The 26,526-nt window shown below is 43.0% G+C and overlaps 1 protein-coding gene across 1 annotated transcript in view; it reads left to right on the top strand.

Moving 5' to 3' along the window:
* Window positions 1–26,526, top strand: part of SLC45A2 (solute carrier family 45 member 2) — a 434,015-nt gene that overhangs the window by 274,811 nt on the left and 132,678 nt on the right. The window contains exon 6 of the mRNA XM_069627092.1: window positions 12,421–12,623. Coding sequence (XP_069483193.1) covers window positions 12,421–12,623 — 203 coding nt within the window. The remainder of the gene's footprint in view (window positions 1–12,420; window positions 12,624–26,526) is intronic.

Raw genomic sequence — 26,526 nt, 5'->3', positions numbered from 1 at the left:
CCTCCTTCCCCAACTTCCAGTGCTACGCTGACTACACACAACTCTTCTTCAAACTTCCTACTGACACCCTTGCACCCTCCTTCATCCCTGACTGCCTCTCTGCCATCCAGGCATGGTGCACTGCAGATGATTTTTGCCTTAATGCCAGCAAACCAGAGATTCTCCCTATTGGGTCCCCTGCACCCTACGTCTTCCCTTGTGGGGTTTATTTAAAGGCCCCAAACAGAAATCCCTTTCACCTGAAAAGCCGCATTTAAACACTGCCACCAAAAACGGCTTTGCTTTCCCTGTCACATGAGTGGCAAGCATGGGAACACTATAAGCAAAAACGGTTCTGCTTTGCTTTTATTTCACCTGAATGACAAGAAATTATACACTACATCCAAAAATGGCCTGGATTTACTTTTAATTCACACGAGGAGCAAGAATTTCAACACTACAACCAGAAATGGCTTTTTGCTTTCACTTGAACAGCAGCCCTTTAAACACTAAACGAAAAACAGCCTGGCTTTTTCTTTTGTTCACGTCAAATTAAAAAAACCATGTGGAAGGGGGCCTACCCCTCATTATCAATGGACCAGCAGCAAATGCATACTTGCTCAAAAAGGAGAAATCAAAGAATCCTGTGACCTGCAAGACAGGGTTTTAAACATTAAAAGCAAAAAATAGTCTGCACACGTGTGAAAAGAAAAACAGCTTTAAACAGCCACAGTGGGAAAAGATAGCACTGCTCACACAGCACATGTCAAGGAAATATGATGTGAGGGGTTTACCAAAGCAAATGCATACTAGGTTCCAACCCACAAAACTCCAGTCACCTTTGAAAAGACACTTATTACAGGAAAAACCATTTCGGGCTGAGTCAGGAATCTTCACAAGTAAAAGCCCCACTTCCAGCTGTAAATCTTACCTACCAGTGAACAACCCTGCAATAAAATGTGATGCTGCTGAGGGCATCATAATGCCCTGCTCTGCCAGACATGAAGGCAAGAGCCCAGAGATTTCAAAGAAGGCAAAGTGTGGCTAAAGCTTGGCCAGGAAGTGTGAGCCCTTCCTGCATCCACCTCAAAGAGCAAACTGCAAAGTTAAAAGGGACTAATAAAAATCTCTGGTCACCGGCTGAGCCCAGAGGAAGACAAATGGCTGTGGGGGATGAAGCAGCCCTCCCACAGGGATGACCGACACTCCCAATCAACATTAAAAGACTGATTTCATTTTAGGCATTTTTTGCAACAATCAGAATGAGAATTCATTTAGTTTTATGAAATTTGTTCATGTAATTCCTAAGGCGGTTTTAAAGAGATGCATTGCATTACCTAGGACTTTGGAGTCTGAAATGGCCAGTTAAGAATTGTTTCTGGCTGATCTGAATGTGTGACGAATGGGACAGTGGGTGAAAAGATGGAAAATGAAAATAGGAACATGTTTGATCATTTGCCGAGTCATAACTATCGTACATTTTATGCAAATGAGAAAAATGTGCCAAGGGCCATGCTACATCGCACGGAGTTGGCGGTCGGCTTACCGAATTCCCTATGACCAACTAAAACTGCATATCTAGTTCATATGGCAGGGGCTAGTATAAATATGAAGTTATGAGACATAACTAGTTTTGGCCAAAAAGTGGTAATGAGAACAAAGAATTGTAATAAAAGCAAACAGACAGATGGCACTCTCTTCCCTTGAACCAATCCTGTCAGGGGGTGGAGAGAGAAATGGTAAACTGTCCTATCAGAGCAGCAGGGATAATTACAGGGTACAACCCTAGTTTGTAAAGTTAGTGATGACATTTCTGCTATATAAGGGGAATGTACTAGGACAGACCCACACAAAATCTGGAGAGGCAGGAGAAGGAGGACGGAGAGAAGGCGGCTGAACCTTACCATCTTTGAGAGTGCAGTGACCAGACCCTTTGCCCTAGCTGTCCAGAGTGTCCTGAGATCAAGATGGCTTCCCTGAATCCCAAACCAAGGATCCCTTTGTAAGTAGCATATACCCCAGCCCTAAATTGCATAAGCCATTCATTTGGTAGCATTGCATCCAATATTTCCCCCATTGAAACACCCAAATTGCCAGCGTAATCCAGTCTTCTTTCCATAGAAGAATCTATTATTTGCCTGTGTATGTTTGTAGATCTCCTAAAAAAAAAAAAAAAAAAAATCTGTCTGTGTAAACCCTTAGTACCTTTTCTGTTGTTGTATTTAATAATTATAGTCATTAAGGTGTTGCCTCAAAAGAATTAGTCTCCTTGTATTGTATTGTGTGAATTACCAAACGGATTCCTATTCCCATCTGTCTCATTAAACCCAAACCATTGTTCCATTGTGAGCAATCCCATTTGCCTAGAAGTCTACCTGTTATGTACACCTCCTTGTCATTGAAAACCGATTTTTTTTTTCTATTTTAAGCTAAACCCCTACCCTGAGCTGCCTGTCATTGAAACTCGGTGTAAACGAATTTCCATTTGCCACTGTATTTTTCCCTCTTACATTTTCTTTCTCCCAAAACCGATTTTCCCACTTCATTTCTAGTTTTGACTCGGTATGCTGATTAGTATTCTCTAAACTTTCCTAAAGTGTAAGAAATTCGAATTTCCTTTCATTCTGTTCCCTAGTAGTTGTGAGAAATGACCAAAACCCCATTCTTCATTTTCCTCCAAAAACAGGGTTTCACTTTCTTCGCTAGCTTCCCATCTTGCATTGGTGCGCTTTACCCCAAATCCGATTTTCTCTTTCTAGTCCTACTCCTTGCCACTGCCTTCCATTGAAAGGAATCAAGTTTAGCTGATGGTTGGGGTGAGTTTTGTAGGTGGGAGTGCTAAACCGTTGGTGCTATCAATTTGTAAAAAAACATTTTTTTCCTGTTTTGTCATTAAAGTACTGTGTGAATTGTAATGGGATACCTTAACCTAATTGTTCTGTACAGATCATTGCATTAGTATTGCCACAACATTGGTGGCTGTGAAATTGTTTGTTTTTACCCTTTCCATTAAATAATAAATATCTTATTGATGAACACCAGCCTGGTTCCTAGGCCATTGTGACACGGGGTGTTTGTGGAGGTTGGGTGCAAGACGGGTTGGAGGCCTACTCAAAGGATCAATAGTATATTAAAAATAAACAGCTTTTTGTAGTTCGCCACATTTATTGTAGGGGAAGGAGCTCCCTAGTTGGCATGTGCCGTGTTATAAACCGTGACACCCTTCACTCTGGCCTTCCTCCCTTTCCTTCATTCCTCATATTCAGGACATTGTCATGTTGTCCCACTTTCAGCTCTTCCTTCTCAAGAACAATACCCTTCCTCACCTTCCCTCAGAGACCCCTTTTTACCTGTGCTCTGGTTCTCTCCAGGCTAGACTATTGCAACAGACTCCTCCTTAATCTTCCTTTGTCTACCCTGGACCCCTCCAGCTAACCCAGAATAGGGCAGCAAAACTTATTCCTGGCCTCAAGCCCAGGGACTGCATCTCTCCTGCCCTACAAAGCCTTCACTGGCTCCTGGTCTCAACACAGATTAAATTCAAATCCCACTGTAGTATCCACAAGGCTATCTGGGGCCGGGGACCACTCTATCTTCAGCGCTTCCTGACCAAATACCCCCATTGTAGACTCCCTGCATTCCTCTGGCACCAACTCCCTGCGTATGAAGCGGTTTGCTAAACAGAGAGCTGGTCGTTGATCACTTTCCTCGGCGGATCCCTCCTATGGAATAGCCTCCCTCTCCCTTTGCGTCTTAAGCATGACCTCCTTAACTTCCAAAAAAATCTCAAGACCTTTCTCTTTACCTCTTCATTTTCCTCCTCTTTTCCCTGCTGATCATTCAGTAGCGTGACTGATGTGCAGGGCACTTATGTATCCTTTGCGCCCTAACCCCCCCCCCACATCTCTCATCCCCACTGCTATCTTTTTACTGCACTTACTCAGGCTCACTCTACCCATGGTGGGTTGCACTTATTTTCTTCTCTCCTTAGCACTTCACACTTAGCCATGAGCACCACAGCACCTATCCCTTACCCACATCCCTCTGCACTTGCACGTTCTGAACACTCACAAGGAATTTTAGGTTCGTCTCCCGTCCCTTTTGTTCTCATTATTTGTCTATTAATTCAATTATTTTCTTTAATTTATTGTCTACCTTCCCCATGCTCCACCCTTTTGTTTTATGGGCACTTCAAAATAGTTTTTCTAACTGTATAAGCGCCTAACAAGTGAACAATAAAAATAAATAAATATATAACTGCACCTCACGGATAAGCCCCAACGAGGCTGAAACATGTCAGGGCATGGGGGGTTGCTTATGGTCTCATGAATAGGGAGCATAGCAGTCTGGCCTGATCCCGATCCCTTTGGTGGCACACCCAAGACTGATTTTGAATACTGTTGGTTCCTTTCTGATAATACAGAAGGGGTAAATATGATGTTTATGTTTATTAATTTTATATAGCGTTTACTCCAAAGCACTTTACAATAAAAAAAAGATACAATAATGGAGAAGCAAATTAACAAACGTGAGACAAACCAGCGTAACAATATGTAGAACAATTTCCTTGGATATTGGAGATGAGGGAAAAGTGAGAAGGAAGGGAGAGAAGGGAAGGGGACAAAGTTCAGTTAAGTGATATGTCGAGTGGCTGTGAGCGGAAAGGAAGAGGAGGTATGGGGACGGGGGAGGGAGGAGAGAAGGTAGGATGTCAAGGGAGGGAGTGGAGAAGAAGGGCTTTCTAGGAGGTGCGCAAGGAGGGGTATGTGGGGGTGGAGCGGATAGAGAGGTAAGGTGTTCCATTATCCAGAGCAATGTCCATGGGTCTCATGATTCATTCAAAGCTCGCCATCCATCAATTCATGGCGCCTCTAGTCTGTCGGGTGAAGCCTAAATCTAGCATCAGCTCAGTCATACGAACGGCTGGAACATTGATGCAGGTGATTGGAAAGTAAAACTCACGTTTTAAATACAATTGCCCGATGTTTCAATACAAACCAATATGTTGCAAATTGGGGTCAGTCTAAAAACGTGAAGTTGAGCGTGATGGCAAATTGCACCGTGGCGGAGCCCCTCAAATATGAATAGTCTGCCACCTTCCAACCATTCACTTTCCCCTATGGCTCTCATTGAAAAGCACCAGAGTTGTCTGCTTAACCCTCCCACAACTCACTTTATACCATACAATATCTTTACTCCTGCATCTGACTTGTGTAATGATGGTGTGTCCCCTTGCTTACCACTCTCTATCTTATGCACTCAATGCCCCTCTCCCTGCAACGCCCCCCCACCTTCCTTCCATTAGCATTCTCCATACTTCTTCCCTCGCATATCCTTGTTTGTTAATCTGGCACAAGCATGTCACGGTCCCACTATTGCCCAGAGAACAGGGAGCACTTAGAATAAGAGTTGTGGGGGTTGGGGGAATCAAATCCACTGCTCCAAAATATTTACTTTTCTAAAGTGTTTTGGACTTTTTGGATTTTAACAAATCATTTTGTGCTCGATGGATAACGTTCTGCATTCTGCTGTTTCAGTCTCCACATGGTAAAGACTATGGGCCTCATTACGCGGTAGGCGGTGGACCAAGGTGCTAATAGCACCTTGGTCCATGCCGGTAAAATACCGGCACCGCCTTGGTGGAAAGGGGAATTACCGCCCTATTCCAAGGTCGGCGGGGCGGTAATTCCCCCTTCCACCATTGCCCTTCCCGATTCCCATTTTTGCCCCATAGGGCATAATGGGAATGGGGAAGGTGCTAATTACGGTACCGGAAATTTGCGGTGCCGTAATTAGCACCAAGGTCCCTTAGCGGGTTGGTTTTTAACGCCTGCTAAAAGCAGGCGTTAAAGTACCAACCCGCTAAGGGACCTCGTAGTAAGGCGGTAAGGGTTAACGGTCACCAGTACCATTACCGGTGACCGTTAACCCTTACTGCCTACCGTGTAATGAGGCCCTATGACATGTTAGAAATAGCACCTTGACATTATGGGACACTCAATGGCTTTAGAGAATCTTGTCAATGAAAACATTCCAACGTTTTTAGGTACAACTCGAAAAAGGTGTCATGCTCCCTAAGTTCTTGCATACTCTATGGCCAACAGTGCTGTGAAGCTTTTACCTGAAGGCTCCTGGGAGATGCACTGCACTATGGCGTACAAAAGTGACAACCACGGACTCCTCTCTCCTACAAGAGTTATACAGCCATGATTGTCTCTAGTTTGTACCTGACCCTTCCTTGGCACTATGCACAGTCAGTTGTATCCCACAATAGGTTATGACATCACCTACAACACCCTATACGGATGAATTGGGCATGGTTTGTTTAAAGCACCCTGCTCGTCGGAGATCACACACTGATGCACTCATGCTCCTCATCACCCATGATTATTTTATTAATTGAAGCTCGGATTGCATGATCTTCATATTGGGTGCCATGCTGATCCCTCTCCTGGCGGGAACTACCTTGTAGTATTCCACAAGTGTACCTAATGGAGAAACTGGTTTACAAAAAAAACAAATCTGCAGACTTTGGACAAAAAAAAAAGTTTCTATTACTCTACTCTCACCTCTGCCCGTTTCTACTGCCAGTAAGTTGCAGGTTCGATCGCTACCCATGACTTTCAACTAATATTAGCATCTCTAAAGCCATAGCATACTGTCTTGTTACTGCAAGAGTTTAGAGGGTACGCAGCCGTCACTTATGCCCTATAATGGTTTACAGTAAATACTCAATTTCCTGGCACCCATAGGAGCCTAACTGAGCCTGAATATTAAGAATAATTGATGATTCATGATCCTGGTGGCAGAGACATTGAAGACCTAGCATCAAAGCTGCAGATCAAATCTTCCCTGCTTGTTGCTTTGGTCATCCTGATGCCTGATAATCGTTTTTTGCGTCTCTGCCTCCATTAGCCCCCACAAGGCAGATGAATTTCCAAGATGGCCGCCCGTTAATTGTGTCTCTGAAACTACAGCCTCCTGCAGGCTGCTCGCACCGTGATTGGCCAAGTGAATCTATTTCTGCCAATCACCTACGCCGGCAAGCGAATGCCGGCCCGCCCACTAAGGCTGCCCTGTCCTGAGCCTGTCCAGAGACGACAGAGGCTAGGGCCTGCTACTCAGTTCATCTCTGATCAAGACACTCTGACATTAGGACCTCTACTGCCTGTCACTGTCCTGTCTGGTAAGCCTTATTCTGCTCACCTACTGAATGACATGCCGGCACCTTGTTATCACTGTTATGTAGCACGCAGCACGTGCGCTCCTATTACGCTGTGGCCACTTGTAACAATTCTACCTCCCTGTATGGGTGGCTTGTGCACACACGTGTGCCCCTCATTCTTCACTGTGGTATTGTACCTATGCAGCCGGCTGTGCCAGTAATACTGCCTTTGTTCCCGCAATCCACTCTGCTGCATCATTTCTACCTCCATTTCAGGGCCATCGGCTCCCTTGTATACGATTTCGATTGCACCTCTCCGCTAGATACTGTTGTTCACTTGTATAGAGTGCCCACACACACTCGCTACGCCCGTGTTGTGCTACTAATCTGCTTACTTTAACACTGCAATTAATGCCAATGTCCTGCTGAACACCTTTGTATACTCTGCCAATACGGTTCTGCATCTATAATTATGTTTCCCCTGCTGCCTATCACCTACCCTTAAGTTGTGCCTTATAACCTTTTGGTTATAAGGCATAACCTTTTGGTTCACTTTGGTCTGGCCTTGTCTTAGATATCACTGCACAACTGTGTACCCCATGTGCTATCAGTGTACTGTAAGGTATGTGGGAGCCCTTATAGTAAACTGTCTGTGTCCTGCTCAGCAGATTGCTTTACCTCTTTCGGATATTCTGAACCTAAGTTGTCGGCCGAGCCCGATCTACTGCCTCGCTGTACTTGTAATAAAGTATTATTTGGACCCCCATCTAGGACAATTAGCCCCCCTGCTACTACCCAGATTGCTATTTTAACTGTCTAAATTGCCTTGACTGCTGGTCACTTGTTTTAGTTGCATATAAACTTCGCAACTTCCACTAGTCGGTACCACATGTTGGCTTTGTCATTGTGAACTACAGTACCTGCCTGTAGACTTTACCAGTGCCAAACTCATACTGCTACTGTTTGCACTTGCTTATCCTTTGCTTATTTTTGCCTATCCTCACGCCTTCCAGTTGCCGAGCCACTGGCACCAACCTTGCTTGCTGCTTTTCCACCGCACTTTCACAACTCCCATTGGGATCGCCAGTTATCTTTAACTCCACTGTCACTCCAACTTCACCTCCATTGTCTATCATGTTTTTGTGGACCCCTCTTCATCATAATCATTGCATGACATCACTCGCAATTATCTTCGCTCTGTTGCTCACTTATGCTCTACCAGCACATTTTATATGCGCTCACTCATCCACTTCGCCCTCTCTACTGCTGTCACAGCATACCGATAGGGTTACCACACATCTGCTATACAATCAGCTACTGCCCTCACCGTGCCTCACTATGGAAAGCCCTCTGCCAAATGTTATTGAGTACAATAACATTGTTGCTGAGACCAATCGGTACCTAAATGATCCTGCTCTTTGGCTGGAACACTCTGCAAGGAAACCTACACCTAATCAACCTTGCTCCCTCCTCATCAGAAACAAGAGACTAGGTTAGAGATTCTGTCATCTTAACAATAACAATATTAATCTTAAACCTCCCTCAATCCTAGCACGCCTCTTCCTAATACTAATCTCATAACCTCTACCCCAAGAGCCAAAATTTCAGATATCAAGGGTGCCCTCATCAACGCCAGATCTCTAACTGCCCACGCTCTAGACCTTGCTGACCTTATCACGACCCAAAAGCTTGACTTTATTGCAATATCTGAGACATGGCTACATGCAGCCTCTGGACCCGCACTGTCCTTGGCCATACCTCTAGATTACTGCATCACCCGATGCGATCGCAACACCACTCAAGCTAGTGGGGGGCGGTGTCACCTTCATTCACAAAAATTCACTTGGCCTAAGATTGGTACCTAATACCAACTTTGAGTCCGCGGAATAACTCTGTCAAATTGCCAATAACACCTAACCAAACTGCCACCCTCCACCTTATCTACAAAACTCCCGGGCAAGCATCTTCCTTTGCAGACGAGATCTCCACCATACTTCTTGATAAATGTAAAACCAACTCCCAAATCATCCTCCTAGGAGACCTCAATTTGGGACATGGTGACCCTAATGACCCTACTGCCATTGACCTTGCTAATACCTTAACGACTTCGGTGTCACCCATCACATCCAAGAACCTACCCACACCAAAGGGAGGAAACTTGATTGGCTAGCTGGCACTAACTGCAACATTAATGTACTCTCTAACACACCTTGCGTATGGTCCGACCACCATATTATCACCTTTAATATTGAAGCAGCCCTACGCTCCCTTTTGAAGATTGCTCCAGCCCTTCCCATGACAAATAAGAGACATAACCAGAGAGAAACTACTGCCTTTGTTACTCCTCTCCCTCAACAAAGTTACACACTCTTGCTCGGATCCTACAATCCTAGTGGACACTTACAACCATGCGATGCTCTCAGCCCTAAACTCAATCGCTCCTATCAAACTTAGGATGCCCAAACAGGCACATCTTAACACCTGGTTTACACCTAAGTTAAGAGTCCTCTGCAAAGTAAACACTGTGCGGAAAATCGCTGGAAAAGTCATCCGTCGGATGTGCACAAGGATGCTCTCATCCTAGCCTCCCTCAACTATAAAGATGCTATCTTCCTCTCAAAAAAGGAGTCTTTCAACAATCGCATCATGCAAGCAGACCTCAAATACCAAAGAACTTTTCAAGATTCTAAAGGAACTTGAATCGCCTGCCACACCTCCGGACACCTGTATTAAAGACAGTAAATGTTGTGCAAACATCCATTCAGCACTTCTGAACAAAATCACATCCCTTCAATCCAAAATCTAAGACAAAAGAAACTGTCTTAAGTCCGACAATTGTCCCAACACCCCAGTAATGGCTGTCCCCGTGGCTCCACCTAACCGCAAACCTTTTGCCTTCTCGCCTCTTGCTATCTCCGAGGTGGAAGACATCATTAATAAAATCAAACCATCTAACTGCCAAGGAGATTCCTGCCCTGCTCCTTTCATCAAGGAATCTGCCCACGACTTGGCCCCGTTCATCACGGCCTTTATTAACCCTTCCTTTAAATCAGTCATTGTTCCAGATGATCTCAAGGACGCAAGGGTGATCCCACTGCTTAAAAAAACAACCTTAGATCCAAGTATACCTACGAACTATAGACCTATCACCACTGTCTCTTTCATGCTTAAAAGACTACACCATGCTGCATACCTGCAGATTCAAGATTACTTGGAATATATCAATCTTCTAGGTCTAAGACAATCTGGTTTTCGTCCCAAGCATGGGACTGAAACAGCTTTGATTGATTTTAAAACACAAATCGAAGTCCTGAAAGACAACAGGAAATTATCCTTGCTATTACTCCTTGATCTTTCCACGGCCTTCGATTTGGTCAATCACTAAATCTTGTGCCAGCACCTCCGCTCTGCTGCCCTTTTCTCCGACTCAGCTACTGCGTGGATCAGCTCCTTTCTGAGCAACAGATCCATGAGGGTCTTATCCCCGTCTTCAGCCGCTGACGCTGCTCCAACTCATTGTGGGGTCCCACAAGGTTCCTGCGTGTCACCTACACTTTACAATGCGTTTACTAAACCGCTCTTTGATGTGCCTGATTATCTGGGTGTCTCCTACACTAATTATGCTGATGATACCCAAATACTCATCCCCATCACAGGCGACTACACAGTTGACACTAAGTCTTTGAACGACGTGTATCTGGTCATCCAGGCCTGGATGGCCCAACACAAACTATGCCTCAATGTTACAAGACAAAGCTCCGTATCCTGGGCTCTACTCAACGTCTTAATAAATTAGAGCATTCTTATCAGTCTTTCATCATTGCTGGCAACGTTATCAAGGTCTCCAAGGACACCAAAACATTTGGTATTTATTTAGACGCCTCCTTGTCTCCGTCACGTTAAACCAATGCAGTCAGATCAGCATCGACATACACCTGAAAACTTATAGCAGCATGCAGGCCCTTTCTGACTACACCTAATAGCATCACCTTAGCCAGAACCCTTACGTCTAAAATTGACTACTGCAGCACCCTCTATTTGGGGACTAGCCAGGCAAACCTGAATAAACTGCAAATCACTCAGAATAATGCCATTAGAGCGGCTTTAAACATTCCCAGAAGCCAACACATCTCTGAATTCAGGACCAGTTTACACTTGCTCCCTGTCAAGCAGAGAATTACTCTGAAAACACTTGCCCTGACCCACAAATGTTTGACTAACAAGGCCCCCCCTCTAACCGCCTTTCTCTCCACACATCCACCCGTCCTCCAAGAATTGCTTGGACTAAGTCTATTGATACCTAGATTTAAACTTCAGAAAGCTGGGGGCGCGAGCTTCCCTGTTTTGGCATCTAAGTTGTGGAACTCTCTCCCCACTACCATCAGATCTGAGGCTTCATTTAATTTGTTCAAGCAGGAAACAAAATCTTGGCTCTTTGCTCATATTTGACCTAGTCCTGGAATCCAGTAAGCACCCATAGTTACTTGTCACCTGTTTAGCTCTTGGGCCCTACTCACCTATTGTAATTTATGTAAAATTCTTGTTTAACTTATGTTGTTGCCATGAGAATTTGCTCTTGCTCATCTTGTAACACCCTGAGCCTAACTGACATATCATTGTATGAACCTGTAACTGTTTGAGCGTGATCCAAGCTTTTGTCTGTTGCATAACTATGTATCTGCTGTCAAGTTTTCGCGCCCTGGTGGTTGTGGGCCCGGCGTATGCTACAAATCAACAAATATACAAATATCTGCACTCTGTCAACACGTTGCCCAGCTTTTTCTTTACAGAACCAGTACTGTTACTCGCAATGAGAGATGCTGATGAAGAGGGCATTACAGTCCAGATGCTGCTGCATAAGCAAGATTTTAGTTTATGCTTTATTTCTAATGACTTGACATCGGCTGTTTCATTGGGATGGTTTTCACGTGTTGTAAAGGTTTGCTTCTTTATATTAATGCACCATTTGCAATGAGTATATTTTTTTCGTGTTTCTTTACGCAATTTACTGTTCATCTGACATACATCACTTTCTTTGAGGTGTCCGAGTCAATTGGCGGTTTCAATGCTTCTTTGCCCTTCTCTCCGCCATCATTTTCTCTATCATGGATACCAAAAATGCCTGATTTCAAAATATGACCTTGAATATTATTCCTACTTTTTGGATGGTGTTGTATAACCACCTAGTTGAAAACACTGCAAATGAAACCACGTTTTGAAAACTGTGTCGCAAGTTTAGTTTGAAAAATGCTGATCGTTCTCTCTTCTTTGTGCAGACCTCCAGAAGGGCCTTCTACCCTACATAGGACTAAAGGGACTCTACTTCGTGGGTTATTTACTCTTCGGATTGGGCACGGGATTGATTGCACTGTTTCCAAATGTCTACTCCACCTTGGCCCTTTGCTCGCTTTTTGGTGTGATGTCCAGCACGCTCTATACAGTACCTTTCAACCTCATCGCAGAGTATCATAGAGAAGAGGTAAGTGCTACCCTTTATCTTGTTAATAAAACCTACTCCCCTTTCACTGTAAATTAGCGTATAATTGATATATTTCAAAAAGAAAATCCACTTATTTCAAATCGAGCATTAACATAAACCAATTCCTGGTCTTCAGCACTGTGCTACCCGATCTTCAAGGGCTTCAATTAAATCTAGTTATTGCATGTGAGATTCGGGGTTCAGAATTGGCAGCCCAAAAAGATTATATAACCTTTGTCTGTTCGGATTTTATTAAACGTGTTTCGTTGTTGGCGTTTCTGCAGGCGATGGATCAAAATTGAAGTAGACCGGCCGCTTAGTAACTTAAGTGCACCTACTGCAGCGGCTCTCTAATGATATGTAGGACTGTGGCCAAATCAATTTCTTCTGCTAATAAAGTGTGTTCTGTTACACATCATGAGCTTTGTTACTTTTAGTCTCCTGGAGCACTTCAACTCCAGGGGAGGGGGTCGCATCTTATTACTGTTTGATGTATGCTTCAGATCCCACTTAATGAGGATTTGCCTTTTCAATGATAAAGGCTGGGCTTCACTCGTACTAGACTTCATTTGTAGAAGAATGTTGCTGAATCTGCAGAGATCGCTGACCTCCTCTCATACAACACCATTGACAACATGTTAAACACTGAAAAATGGATTACCCAATCCTCCCCCCATGTTTTTGATGTCCTCTTACACCAAGGTGACTGCATCCGTCATGCCGACGGGCCAGGAAGGGCATGAGGCAGAGTGGCAATCATCCACAGGAGCGATTGGCCATACTCCTCCATTATCTCTCCCAGAATAAGCTTCCCAATGGAATCTTGGCAGGAAACAGTTTCCCTTTATCACACAAGGAATTCATCACCTTCCACCTCCTCTACAGACAACATCACAGGAGTGACGCTTTCATTGCCGACACCTCTATCTCAATCTCTTCTGCCAAATTAGCACATTCTAGATTGTCTTTCTCAGAGATTTCAACATCCCTGAGACACAGGCTGAGAAGCACACTTTTGGCACTGACAGGTTCCATGGAACTTAAGCAAATTGTGCTCTCCCACACACACAACAAAGGCAACACCCTAGACGTGGTCTTCACACCACCCCCTCCTCCTTATCACCTGTGCAGACTATATCTCACTCGACTGGTCTGACCACAATGCCATATCACTATCAGTCACCTACTCGACTATGGCCCAAAAAGGTCAGGCTAATCGTCACCTCACTAAAACGCTGCCATTGTACTGTGTCAATTAACTGGAAGCAAACTCCCCCCCCCCCCTCCCCACCCCACCACAGGGAAGGCCTTGGGCTTTCTAGAATCATTCAGCAACTCTATGAAACTGGTGGACATGCATGCCTCCTACAAACCAGCCGTGCTGAAACCAAACCATCCACCCCTTGGTAGACCCCTGTGCTTGCCTCCAACAAATGCTCAATCCGAGTCCTAGACAGATGGTGGTGCAAAAACTACAATCCTGGAGACGTGACAAACCTCAAATCTCTCTGTGCCAACTTTAGGGCCCTGATTACCGAGGACAAAGCCACTTACTTCTCCACCATTGCGGCAGCCTCTAACAGGCGAAAGCCTGCATTCTACCAAACCCTCGCCCAACCCTGAGGTACCAGCAACTTGGGGAAAGATGCAACAGAATGAACACAAATCTTGTAGATAAATTAGACAAATTCCATGAGACCGTGGAATCAACCTCACAGATTCAGGGCCCCCTGCACCCCAGCACTTGCACTGCCACTTTTTTCAGAATTCTCTCCTCTCTCTCCCCTGTATCTCCTAAAAATGATTGCCTCTCTAAAACCTACCTCTTAACTCTGAGGAGCTCATCCCCTCTTCCATCATTAAACAATTGACATGCTTGACGCTGAACACTCTCCTCGGTATCAATAATGCCTCTACACAAATGGGTCATTCCCTGACACCCCCAAGACTGGTCTCATATGACCTCTTTAAAATAAAAAAAATAAAAAAGCAACCCTAGATCTAGACGACCTGGCCAACTACTGGCCCAATATGAACCTCCAATTTATTAAGACAATCTTGGAAAAACTAGTTGCTACACAACTACTCACTAGAATCAAACAACTCCAACTCCTAAGTGTAGCATTGAGACAGACACCATTCAGTTGGTGGATGATGCCCTCCAAATAAGGGGTAAGGGTGATTCATGCCTCCTCATCCTCCTTGACCTCTTGGTTGCATTCAACACCATTGACCACTGCATCCACTTGGTACTGGGATTCTACGTTTTTAATAATCTCTGCGAATTACTCCATGGACGCGAGAGGTAACTGGTATTGCTTCAAAAATACTGGAGCCATCTTGGGGGCCCTGGGTATGGTGGCTGAATGTATCTTCCTGCTTCCAGAGTCATATGAATTCACTGAAAAATCCTGAAAATCCAGAAACGCCTGTTTCAGCTCCTGGTTTTGCTACTGGGTCTTACAGGCATCAGCAAGATTGACTCGTTCTACCACAATCTGCTTAAAGCCTGGAAAGACCTTGGGTGTGGCTATTTTGGCGGTATCCTCCAGTTGGGTGGAGAGATCTCTTGTGATGGTGTTGGCCTGGACGGGGGGTTCCAAGGATGGGAGGTAGTCACTGTTGACTCGGAATAACTCCTCGTCCTTCATGATGTCAGAGGTCACCTTTTCCACACCACACGGGCAGGAAGAGTACACCAAGAAATTCCCCCCTTGCCTGGTGAAAATCTTTTACGGAGGGATACTGTCGTCAATTTGGAAGCAGTCATTTGGAATTGGTCTAATGATCTCATTACCTAAATCAATAGAATAATGGTGTCTGCACCCAAAGTGATAATACGAAGGTCGTTGTCATCCGCCAATATTCGAATGGTGTAGTGTTCTGGGTCAACTAGGGTGTCGGATGTAAATATAAACCTTGTTGTTGGGAATAATTCAAATTTATATAGGTACCTTGTTTTTGAGGTTCTGTCTTCGCTTTATTTTTAGGGGAATTGTAAATTGTCACACCTGTCCTGGGATGGCACCCTCTTCTCTCACTTGAACTTCAACCACATACGGCAGTAATTGAGCTGACAGAATGCTTTCTCAGGGTTGTCAAAGCCCATGAGGTTACCCCAGTCGGGACCATGCTTTGTTATTAATTAGGTCCAAAATAGTTGCAAATCGATTGAGAATGTCACTACCTAAGTAAAAGGTGGAGGAGATTACTCTCACAGCCCAACAATTATGTTCTATGCTTTTGTCGCCAATTGAAATTTTGAGCATGCACCTGGAGTTGTCCGGGAAGAGGGTTGATGGGAGTTTGGTGACTCCCCCACCTTCCTGAATTTAGTTGGTCAAACCCCTTTTTGGAGAGGATGGTGGCTTGGGATCCAGTATCCACCAGCTCTGATAATGCACACTGACCCTGTACCTTGGCGGAAGCATAAAATCTTCCTTTGCTCTCCTCAAGGGAGCAAAGAAAATGTGCATTCTGTGCTAGCTTGGCGGATAACCTTTTAATATTCAACTCGAACACTGTCACCTTGGACAGTTTTCTGGGTTAGAGTCTGGGAATCTGTAACAAAATCTTTCCATCCTGACAAACCTGAAGTTGGGGGATCCTCTTTCTCTCCTGATTCTTTGCTGTCGCCCTTTTCCTGGAGACAGTTCCCAGAACCTGTTTGGGTGAAGGATACCTCAGTGCTTTCAGGGTCATCCGGGTGACCCTTTTGGGGTTTAAGAATGTGTTGCTCTGGTCCGGTCTCCATACTTATCCAGTCCAAATCAGGGTCCTTTGGGACCTGTTTTTCCTTGGGAGGGATCCCTCCATCCCTAAAAGAGAAGGTCTTGTTCCCTGAATCCTCCAGGGATTCTTCTCCTTCAAAAGGGGTGATGTGGACTTCCTCCACAAAGTGGGTTGTCTTTGGCTTTCGATTTCTCCTACTTAGCCTATGTTCCTTAGGGTCCAGCTTTTTGGGGGTAGAAAATGTATGTTCAGGCTCAGAGGTTTGCATGGGTTTTGTTCCAGTTCGAAAGTAAGTTTTCCTTTAGGGCTTTGCATCTTCCTTCCACCTATGTCCCTTCCCCTGGAACCTGTGGGTTGTCAGTTTTATTCCCGTCATTGCCCCCCTGCCCCCGGTCATCAGACCCGGGTGTTAAATTATTCAGAGAAGCAGTTTCCATTCAAGGGTTCTGCTGAGCCCTCAACATGCGACCCAGGTCATGGGTTAATTGTTGGACTTGCTGCTCCAGTTGGGAAATTTCTCTCTTATTGGTAGAGAGGTCTAGATTCATACCTTTGATGCTCCTGGAAAGGGTAGTTGTCCCTTCTCCCGGAATAGCTAGGATATAGGGAGTTTCCTGGATAACCCTTCATTCTAGGTCTCCCTTCTCCCTTATTTGGGAATCTTTTGTCCTGAAAGCTGGGAGAGAGAGTAGGGTTTGAAGGGTATCTGGGAATGAAGCTTAGGTTGGGGGTGGAATATTTCTTCCCTCCTGAGGGAAGTTTTGAGGGGATGGTTCCTGGGGTGGTCCCTACCTGGCCGAGCCCCCATTTCTGTGACTGAGGAGTGTAGACATACCCCAGGATGCATCTATTACCCTTGTATCTCAAACTGATGTAGGTGGAAGGGCCAGATGGAGTGCTGATCTGGTAACCTGCCTGGGTACCACCCAATTGGGTTGGATCCGATGGCCTCGTCTGCCTCCCATTCTGCTGATTGGTGGGAGGAGTAGATTTAGGCCCCCCCGTCTCCAAGTTCAATGGGGGAATATTTTTCACCTCTGCTACCTTTGCAGTGGCAGGTGTGTTTGATGGTTTGCAGTTTTTCTGGTTATTCTTATGTTAAGATGGCTTTTGGATCTCATAGATACTGGTGGCCTGTTCGATCTCCCAATCCAGTGTCCCATGCTTATGATCCCTTATTAATTAGGTCATTATGTATTTTGGGAGTGCGTAAAAATGTGTTGAACTCCAAGGTACTGGTGTTCACCCATCTAGAAGTCTGTGCAAATGCTTGTTTCAGCTCTTGCACAAACTCTCTAGGAACTTGGATTTCCCCACACTGCAGGTTGCATGTCACTTTTCGAGCCTCCTAAGAATGTCTATGAATGGAGAAATATTTTAAAATGGCCGTGTTGTACGTGGACCATCTCTGGTGATCGTGGTCCTCCAGCACTGCAAAGAAGCTGGAGTATTCAGGGGCAGAATGCCCTCTTAGCAAATTCCATGCAATTCCTATAATTTGTAATAACAAATGACGTCATCATTTGGTCATAAAGCTGTAGATGCTCCCATACCAAATATCTGGTATTCTTATGCTAGGGAGTCATAAAGCTCTTTATGGCCTTTATCTGCCGAATTGGCTCTTTCACAAGACCTCTTCTGTTTGGCAGCCTTTCTTTTCCACTCACCCTCTGACTCAGAGCTGCTGCTATTGGTGGTCCATTCCTTGTCCTCTAGGCACCCCCTGCCTCATTAAGACTGGGAAAACCTCCCAGAATGACAGAGTCTGGACTCTTCTCTCCTGTGGTGCTGTGGGCTCTCAGGGGCATTTCAGTTGTACTCCCCTATTTGCACAGGAATTCCCCCCCACATCCATGAATGTGTGGAGGTTTGTAAGATGCTTTTTAGTGGCCTAAACTCTGGTTCTTCTCTTTCTGTAAAGTGGACCAGGTGGTCCCTTTGTAACTTCATTTTCTGCCAATCCAACTCCCTGATCTTTTCATCATAGGAGCGCATGCACGCTGTGCTCCAGAGCGGGCGGGGCACGGCGCGAGATTACAGCGACATGAAGAGAGGGTGGAAGAGCTTGGGGAGGCGAGTCTAGAACACATGGAGAGCCTGGCACAGGAGCCATACTGTGTACCCTACAAGGAAGGTATCTTCCTGTTCTCAAGGACTGACACAAAACATAAACAACATAATGACAAAAACGAAAATAGCTGTGATTTACCAGCCTATATGGATGCACAAAGTGAACTAATTGAAACTTCTCAGCCCAGTGGAACCAATGCATTACTTGAAAGTGTCATTCAAAACACACAAGAGTCCAAACTGAAAACAAGATTATGGCTGCAAATAAAAAAATCCTGGAAAAACAAAATAAAGAAAACAACAAAGGTCAAGCAGCGGTCCAACAAACTAGTGGAAAAACAATGTCAAGTACTCAATTAGCAGTGCCTGAACTAGAAGCAAACAAACCAGAGGAATCACAAAGAAAAATAAAACACAGGGTCTGTTCACAAAAAGCAGAGCCAAATCTTTCTCCAATCCTGATTCAAAATCAATACGATGGCACTTTAAAGCTAAAGAAGCCATAACCAATCAGCCAAATCCAATAAATAAAAAAGCAGGACTTGACCAAAAATATACAAGAAAGCGCAGTGCCTGGAAAGACTACCCTTCCCGACATGGTTATTCTGCAAAGTATAATTGAAGGCAAAAGCTCAGAACAAAATAAAAGTTCCCCAAGTAGGAAATCATGTGAATCTAGAAGACCTGAACCAATAAATGAAATTGAAACATATTCTAAGGACTCTAAAAAACAAGAAGGCAAAGGCATACAGCCAGACTTCACAAATGCAAAACCAAAGGGCTCTGCTGCCAAAACCAACAAACCAATTAATACTTAAACTAAACATCAAAGAAGAACCAAAAGAATGATAACGGAAGTAGACTTAAGCAAATCGTCAATGAACATGGCTCCAGGAAAGAAAGCCAAATCATTAAAATCGACTGAAAAGCAGATTATAGAACTGGAGCATCCTCAAAGCAAAACAGACGCAATCCAAAGAAGTCAACTGCTGGACCGCTCGAGGGCCGACAGGCATCATGTCTCAATATGCAGCAACACTTCGACAATCAGTACTGCAGAATTGTCCTTTGAGGAAGTCCTTCAACAGAACAAATCAACAAGAAGAAGCACCTGCTCCAAGACCTCATAAATCACACAGAGGGCAAATGCTCACACACAAATTCAATGGCGGACCTCATCCAAATGCAAAAAGAACAAAACGTCAACCTACAAGCTGCCATAGGGTCAATGATGACCATAACACTGGCTCCTTACCTCAAATTGCATGAAATATTGCATGAGAACTACAAAAACCAAACTACACTATTGGCCCTAATGCAAACAAAATTGGCATTTATTGAGTCTTACATAGAAACCACAAAGGAATGCAGAGCCAGAGAAAAAGAATCAGAAAACGTCATTGTCAAGACACTCATCGCCTTGATTGAAGAGGCCTGCGATGACAAGCGTTCATTCCTTAGTTGCTTCAGCGACAGTCAATCTGTTGAAAATCCAATCAGGAAGCACCTCCTGTACAATGGATGCACGGTCAACCCAAGGTCTAAACTATATTGGAAAAAAATCAAAGGGAGAGATAAAGTCCTTGAAATCAAAGTCCTGGGCTGCCCTTAAGACCTTATTGATACAACAAAATCACTTAATGAAAACAGGACAAAAAATGGCTGAAATAATTTTTATTAAGGACATTGAATTAACGGCCACAAACCCATAGGACACCCATGCACAGCCACCAAAACAAAACAAAAATTTGTTTTCCATCTTCGACCAAGAAGTGCAATATGGACTGCCTGGAAAAGAACTAGGGGTAAGAAAAAAAAAACTGAAGAAGAACCAACGAAAAAATCTAAAAATTTACCAAAGACAAAATTAACGAACGTGGGCACAAGAAATTTTATCTGAAACCTAAAGCCTCTGCAGGTTTCTGCAAGAAACCAACAGCAACTAAAACTATCCAAAAAAAAATCAAAATAAAGATCAAGCCCCAACCCATCCAAAAACTCAAAGGCAATTTGCACGGAAAATCATTGAACGGGAACAGAGGGATGAGGACCCTACAGGAAATGAGCATGAAAGGGTATCCACAATATCAGTGTACGATGACGATAGCTTTACTGACATTGAAGGTGATAAGTCAGACGAACCAATTCAAGAAACAGTAAGCCCAGTAAAGGAGAATCGCAGCTTTGAAACAATGCAACAAAAACGAGAACAATTAGGTGCCAAAAACATCATTGCAAACAAGCAAGTCAAGGTGCTTGATTTACTGATTGACCATTCAAAGCAACATCGATTATTCCAACCAAAACAACCTGTAGCACAGAACTTGAGCCCGAGACAAACAATTACCTTGCCCACGCGTACAAATAAACAAAATCTCGCGTGGAACAGAATACAAAAAGGAAAAGTCTAACATCTACAAATTATCTCTCAAACGGGTCCTAATAAGGATGGACTTATCATATGCCGGTCCAACCTAATGAGATTGATGCACAATATACCGCAACTCTGTGTAGTGGAACCACGAGACATAAAAATTGTGTCTTTCCCGAATGACGCTGAAACAGACTTGATCCAACTACACCTAACAACCAAATCTACCTCAAGCTTACTTTTATCAGCCATCAACGAGTTGCGCGTTCTGGGTTTTCATTTAAAACCCATCCCCTCGTTGGAAACTGATAAGAAGCACAAGGCACAATCCATCAAAAACAAACAGACGCGCAAAGAACATGAAGCAAAAAATAATATTGATGACAATCAGATTCTTGCCGACTGTCTTGAGGGGACCCTATGCCCTCAAGATCATGATAAAAGGTAACGCAGATGAAAAGTCATCTAAAGACGGGCTACCTTGCTTGGAAAGAAGAGCTGAAAAACAAACGTCCTGGAACTGGCTTGCAAACACCTTATCATTAGCAGATCAAGATTAGACCGAACGAAATGAGTGTCGAATAGCCTCATGGAATTCCAGAGGTTTCAAATACTTATTCGAAAATATTGACCGGGACTTAATAACAGCTGATGTCATTTGCATCCACGAATGCTGGCTACAGGAAACTCCATTGCTGGACGGAAACACCTGCAGCCTGAGTAAAGCCGTCAGAGGAACAGCAGGGAGACCCTCGGCTGGGCTTCTCACCATTATCAAAAACATCCAACAAAGAAATTTGGTGAAAATCATCCACCCGTCACCGCTTATCCAAATAACCGTGCTACAGCACGAGCTATCAGACATAAATCCCATACAAATAATCATCATTCTGTATTGGAACAGTAAAGCAAAATCTGGAGCAAACTTTGTAACCACTGTCATTAAACACGTAGACGACATACAAGTATAACAATCCATCTCTCATTATTTGTGGGGATCCATCTCTCATTATTTGTGGGGATCTGAACATAGACTGCGACAAAATACTGAGCACCAAAGACCTGCATTTACAAAACATCAACAAAAGCTCCAGGACGCAGACATGGTTACAAGAAATTAAAATGAGTAACCTGCACATGGTAAATGGTAATGTGAAAGGTGACTGACAAGGAGCCATCTTCTGGACATCATTTAATGCCAAAGCAACGTTAGATTACTTCTTTGTGGACGAAATAACATATACCAAAGTCACATCTTGAAAGATCCTAGAAACAACTAAAAGTGATCACAAACCTCTAATTCTAACCTGTCTTAAACATGCTAGTAACAAACTTGGAAAAAACGACCTCGAAGTCTGGCCACATAAAATTAATCTAAATCAAGGCTTAAATTGATTGAGACTAACGGCCAAGAATTTTCCATACTTAACCAAGGAAATAAAAAAATAACAACGTGGAGTATGAAACATGCTCAACAATGTTCCGCGATGCCAAGAGCCAACAACCAAATAAAGTCAAAATCACATGGCTACACTGCTTTGTTCCCAATTTGCACGCAAGGAAAAAGCAGCTTGCAAAGGATCTACGAATAGCAAAAAAAAGAAAACAAGTCAAAAACTGATAAAAATGGCTTGGAGAAAAAGCTTAAGACAACATACCGTCATTGGATAAAAACATACCGAGCGTCCTTATACCAAAAAGACTCGGAACAAATGCTAATGGCACTCGAAACCAAAAATGCAAACTTTTTCTGGACCGTGTTAAATAAAGAACAAAATGCACAAAGCCTTGACCAATTGAATTCAATTACTGAATCTAAATGGTCCGCACACTTTGAAAATATCGCCAAAATCTCACCAATAGATGTACATGGGCGCAAAAAGAACAGCATCATTGGAACATAAAATTCAATAAAATCGAAATTTTTGACCTTGATAAAAAAAAAGCAGTACATCCCGGGCACCGGGGCCAGATGGACTAACCAACTGCCTGCTGAAACAAGCACCGCAATTATGGGCTGAAATGTGCAATATTCTTTTCAAAAGGGTAAACCTTAATAAAAAAATCCACACTTCATGGAAATGAGCAGTGGTGATACCAATCTTTAAGAAAGGCGACCGAGCCCTACCAGAGAACTATCGCCCAATATCACTTCTGGACGTTCTGGGTAAAATATACGCAGGCATCCTGCTCAAAAGATTGAAGGAATGGATATCATCTAGCAAGAACTATGACCAAAGACAAGCTGGTTTCGTCGAAAAAGTAGATTGTACCCTAAATCTGCTCATTCTAAATCTGCTGAAAATACAGACATTAAAGGAAAACAAAACACTATTCCTTGCATGCATCAACATGACTTTGGCCTTCAACAGAGTCTATAGAGAAATGTTATGGAAAAAACTAGAAATCAAAGGCTGCCCACAAGATCTCCGAGCAGCCATTATCGGCCTACACACCGACACAACACTGCAGGTGCGATTAAATCAAGCCGGCTCCATAAGCGGAGCCATTCACACTACAAGGGGCCTCAAACGAGGGCGTCCCCTGGCATCGATTTTGTAGAACTACTTTATTCTAGAAATTAAAGACAAAATGGAACCTGATATATCGTGCTCACTGCGTCTATCATTGCCCACTTATGGAATGCAAACATAGATGTGCAGTACATTGCAGACAATTCCACTGCAGTTGCACGATATGTTACAGCATACTTAACCAAAGCAGAAAAAACAGAGCTCCAAGACCTCTGGAATGACCTGTCATCAGACAAAACACTGTCTCAGAAATTATACAGCTTGGGCATAAAAATGCTCTCCCATAGAGAATGTGGCTCCTATGAAGCAGCAGATCGTTTAACTGGTACAGCTTTGTATGGAAAATCTGAACATATAGTAAGGCTAAGTCTTAGTCCTGCTAAATCTAGAAAAAGAGTTCTAAAATCATACGAAGATAGAAACAATAGCCAAACATGATCCCAACAGCCAAGACATTTTAAAAAACAATTCACTGGACACATACTACCCAAACAGAAGTACCACTTTGGAAACCATGTGTCTATACCACATAGCCCAAAACTTCACATACAAAAATATAAAACCCGATGAAAAAAAGGTAAATACAGAGTGTCAAATTGTGAAGGGAGGTTAGTAAAACTCACCAAACCAAATTTCATTAATCATATCAAATTGTCATTAAAGACTCCAACATAATGAACTATATTACATGTCCCTGCTACAACTCTTTAAACCATGGAGAAAAGAAGAAGAAATACTAGATAACTATGACTCCTATGAAGACAATTTCAAAGCAAATTAAAGCACTATAACCGATGTAAACTTTACACAGTACAAAACAATGTTGCACAATGAACAGCAACACGAAGAAGAACTCCAGGCCCAACTAGATAAGGACACTCCTGACAGTAGTCAACCTTCTTTAACAGGAAGCCAAGAACCACTGGGAGAGCCACTAATAACAAATGAGGCAGAATTAGCTATGACGGAAGTAGAAAACACCATGTGTCAGTATGAAGATAAAGAAGACTTAACTATACTACAATCAAAACTAAACAATGAGCAACGTAGCATTTTTGAAGAAGTAATGAAAGAAATTGCACATGGTGTACAACATGAAAACAAAGAATGCAGTGGCCAAAATTACAAACCTATTCTAGTGTACGTCAGTGGTGAAGCTGGTTCTGGCAAAACATTCTTGATCAAAATCATCAGTAAATTCCTTCAACAATTGACAAACAACAAACCGTCAGCTGTTGTCACTGCCCCCACAGGTTAAGCTGCTTACAACATAGGCGGTGTCACTTTACACCGATTACTACTCCTGCCAGTAGAACACCATAACAAATTAGACTATTACAAACCTTCTACAGAAGCTGCAATGGAATTACGGAGAGTATTAAAACAAATGAAAATGCTACTAATGGATGAAACGAGCATGGTCTCCAACCTAATGTTGGCTTTGATTCACCTCAGATTACAAGAAGTACTCAAAACAAACTACGAAGAGCTCTTTGGAGGAAAAAACATTGTTTTTGGAGATCTTCTTCAAATGACACCAGTGAAAGGTGAGCCTATTTTTAAAACCTTAGGACACAAACTCTGCCGTAAAACTGTTGGCAGCATTGGAAATGGCAACCTTTGGCAACATTTCCAATACAGAGAATTAACAGAAAACATGCGCCAATCTGCAGATCTCACTTATGCCGACCTCTTAAAGTATTAGAGTTGGTATATTATCTCAAGAAGCACAAGTAATATTGAAAACCCGGCACTTTCAAGCACATTATGGCGATAATGCATGTGCTACCAATGTTATGGAACAATTAGCCCACAAAAATGTTAATTGTATGGCCTTAATGCCAACTCTTGCAAGCTGTTTCAAATTCAATGAAACAATGTTAAAAAAAGAAATGCAACCAATAATTGAAATTAGTGCCACAGTCAAACTAGACATTCATGGTATGACACTACCCATGTGTGAACAAGCCACAACGAGACTAAATAGTTTAGAAAATTCAATCTCCAACACAGCTGGATTGGAAAAAATATTAAAAGTATCCTTAAATTGCAGAGTAATGCTTAAACGTAACCTTGACGTGGATTGAGGACTAGTTAATGGAGCAATGGGTACAGTTGTAGGCTTTCAAACATACCCACGTGACAACAACATTCAGTTTGTCAATATTCTCTTTGACAAACTTTCAGAAGTGAACGATAGGATGCTCAACAGCTCGATTCCTTCTCTTCAAAGACATGTATGTACGCAGAGAACAATTTTTTTGAACTCTTGCATACGCAGTCACCATTCATAAATCAAAAGGTCTTACCCTAGACAAAGCATTGATAGACATTGGTAACAGTCTTTAAAGAAGGCATGAGCTACGTAGCACTATCACGCTTATGTACACTTGACGGTCTATTTCTAATCAACTTTGATGCACGTAAAGTAAACACTGATATTCCTTGCATTTTAGAATACACTAGACTTCGTTCACTATACACCCCCCCATGTAAAAACTTCCTGTTCCACAAAACATAAAATGTTCTAAAAGAAAACTAAATCAAACAGAAATGAAACAGGATATCACTGCAAATCCTCCAAAGAGATTAAAAGAAACTAATACTTCATCAAGTACCACAATCAAAAAAGAAGCTATTAGGAAAATTAAACCAGGTACTACTTCAAAGAAGGAAGACAAACTTCAAAAAAAGCACTCAGATACAGAACTACCTGGTCCATTTAAACTTTCAAATGTAATTGGTGTAAGTTGCTATGCAAATGTAGCAATGAATATTCTATTTCAATTACCACCAATTATTGACATTTACTTACACAGTACAGACCAATTGTGTTTGCAAATGTTAGTACTTCATAGAAACGCAGCAAACAATACGGACAACACGTATAGTGTTTATGGAATAAGACAACAATTGGACTACTGTGCTGCAATGGTGAAATTCACTATAAACTCACAGGAAGATCCACAAGAATTTCTAATGTACTTACTAGAAGTACTGGAAAACAAAAACATACCTATAAATGACATCTTCCAGATTTCATACATTTTGAAACATACATGCACTCTCTGCAACAATGTGACACAAGAACAAATCCCCAATGAGCGCTTTTTGTATGTATCAATACCTAATTGTGAATCCTTTCCATTTCAGCAACTTTTACAAAATACAAACCATGGTAGATTATGTACTACCT

Source organism: Ambystoma mexicanum, chromosome 6p, assembly GCF_040938575.1.
Source record: "Ambystoma mexicanum isolate Mex_15411 chromosome 6p, UKY_AmexF1_1, whole genome shotgun sequence".
NCBI classification, from domain to species: Eukaryota; Metazoa; Chordata; class Amphibia; order Caudata; family Ambystomatidae; genus Ambystoma; species Ambystoma mexicanum.
The sequence above is the reverse complement of the archived record's forward strand: the minus strand, read 5'-3'. Positions and strand labels throughout refer to the sequence as shown.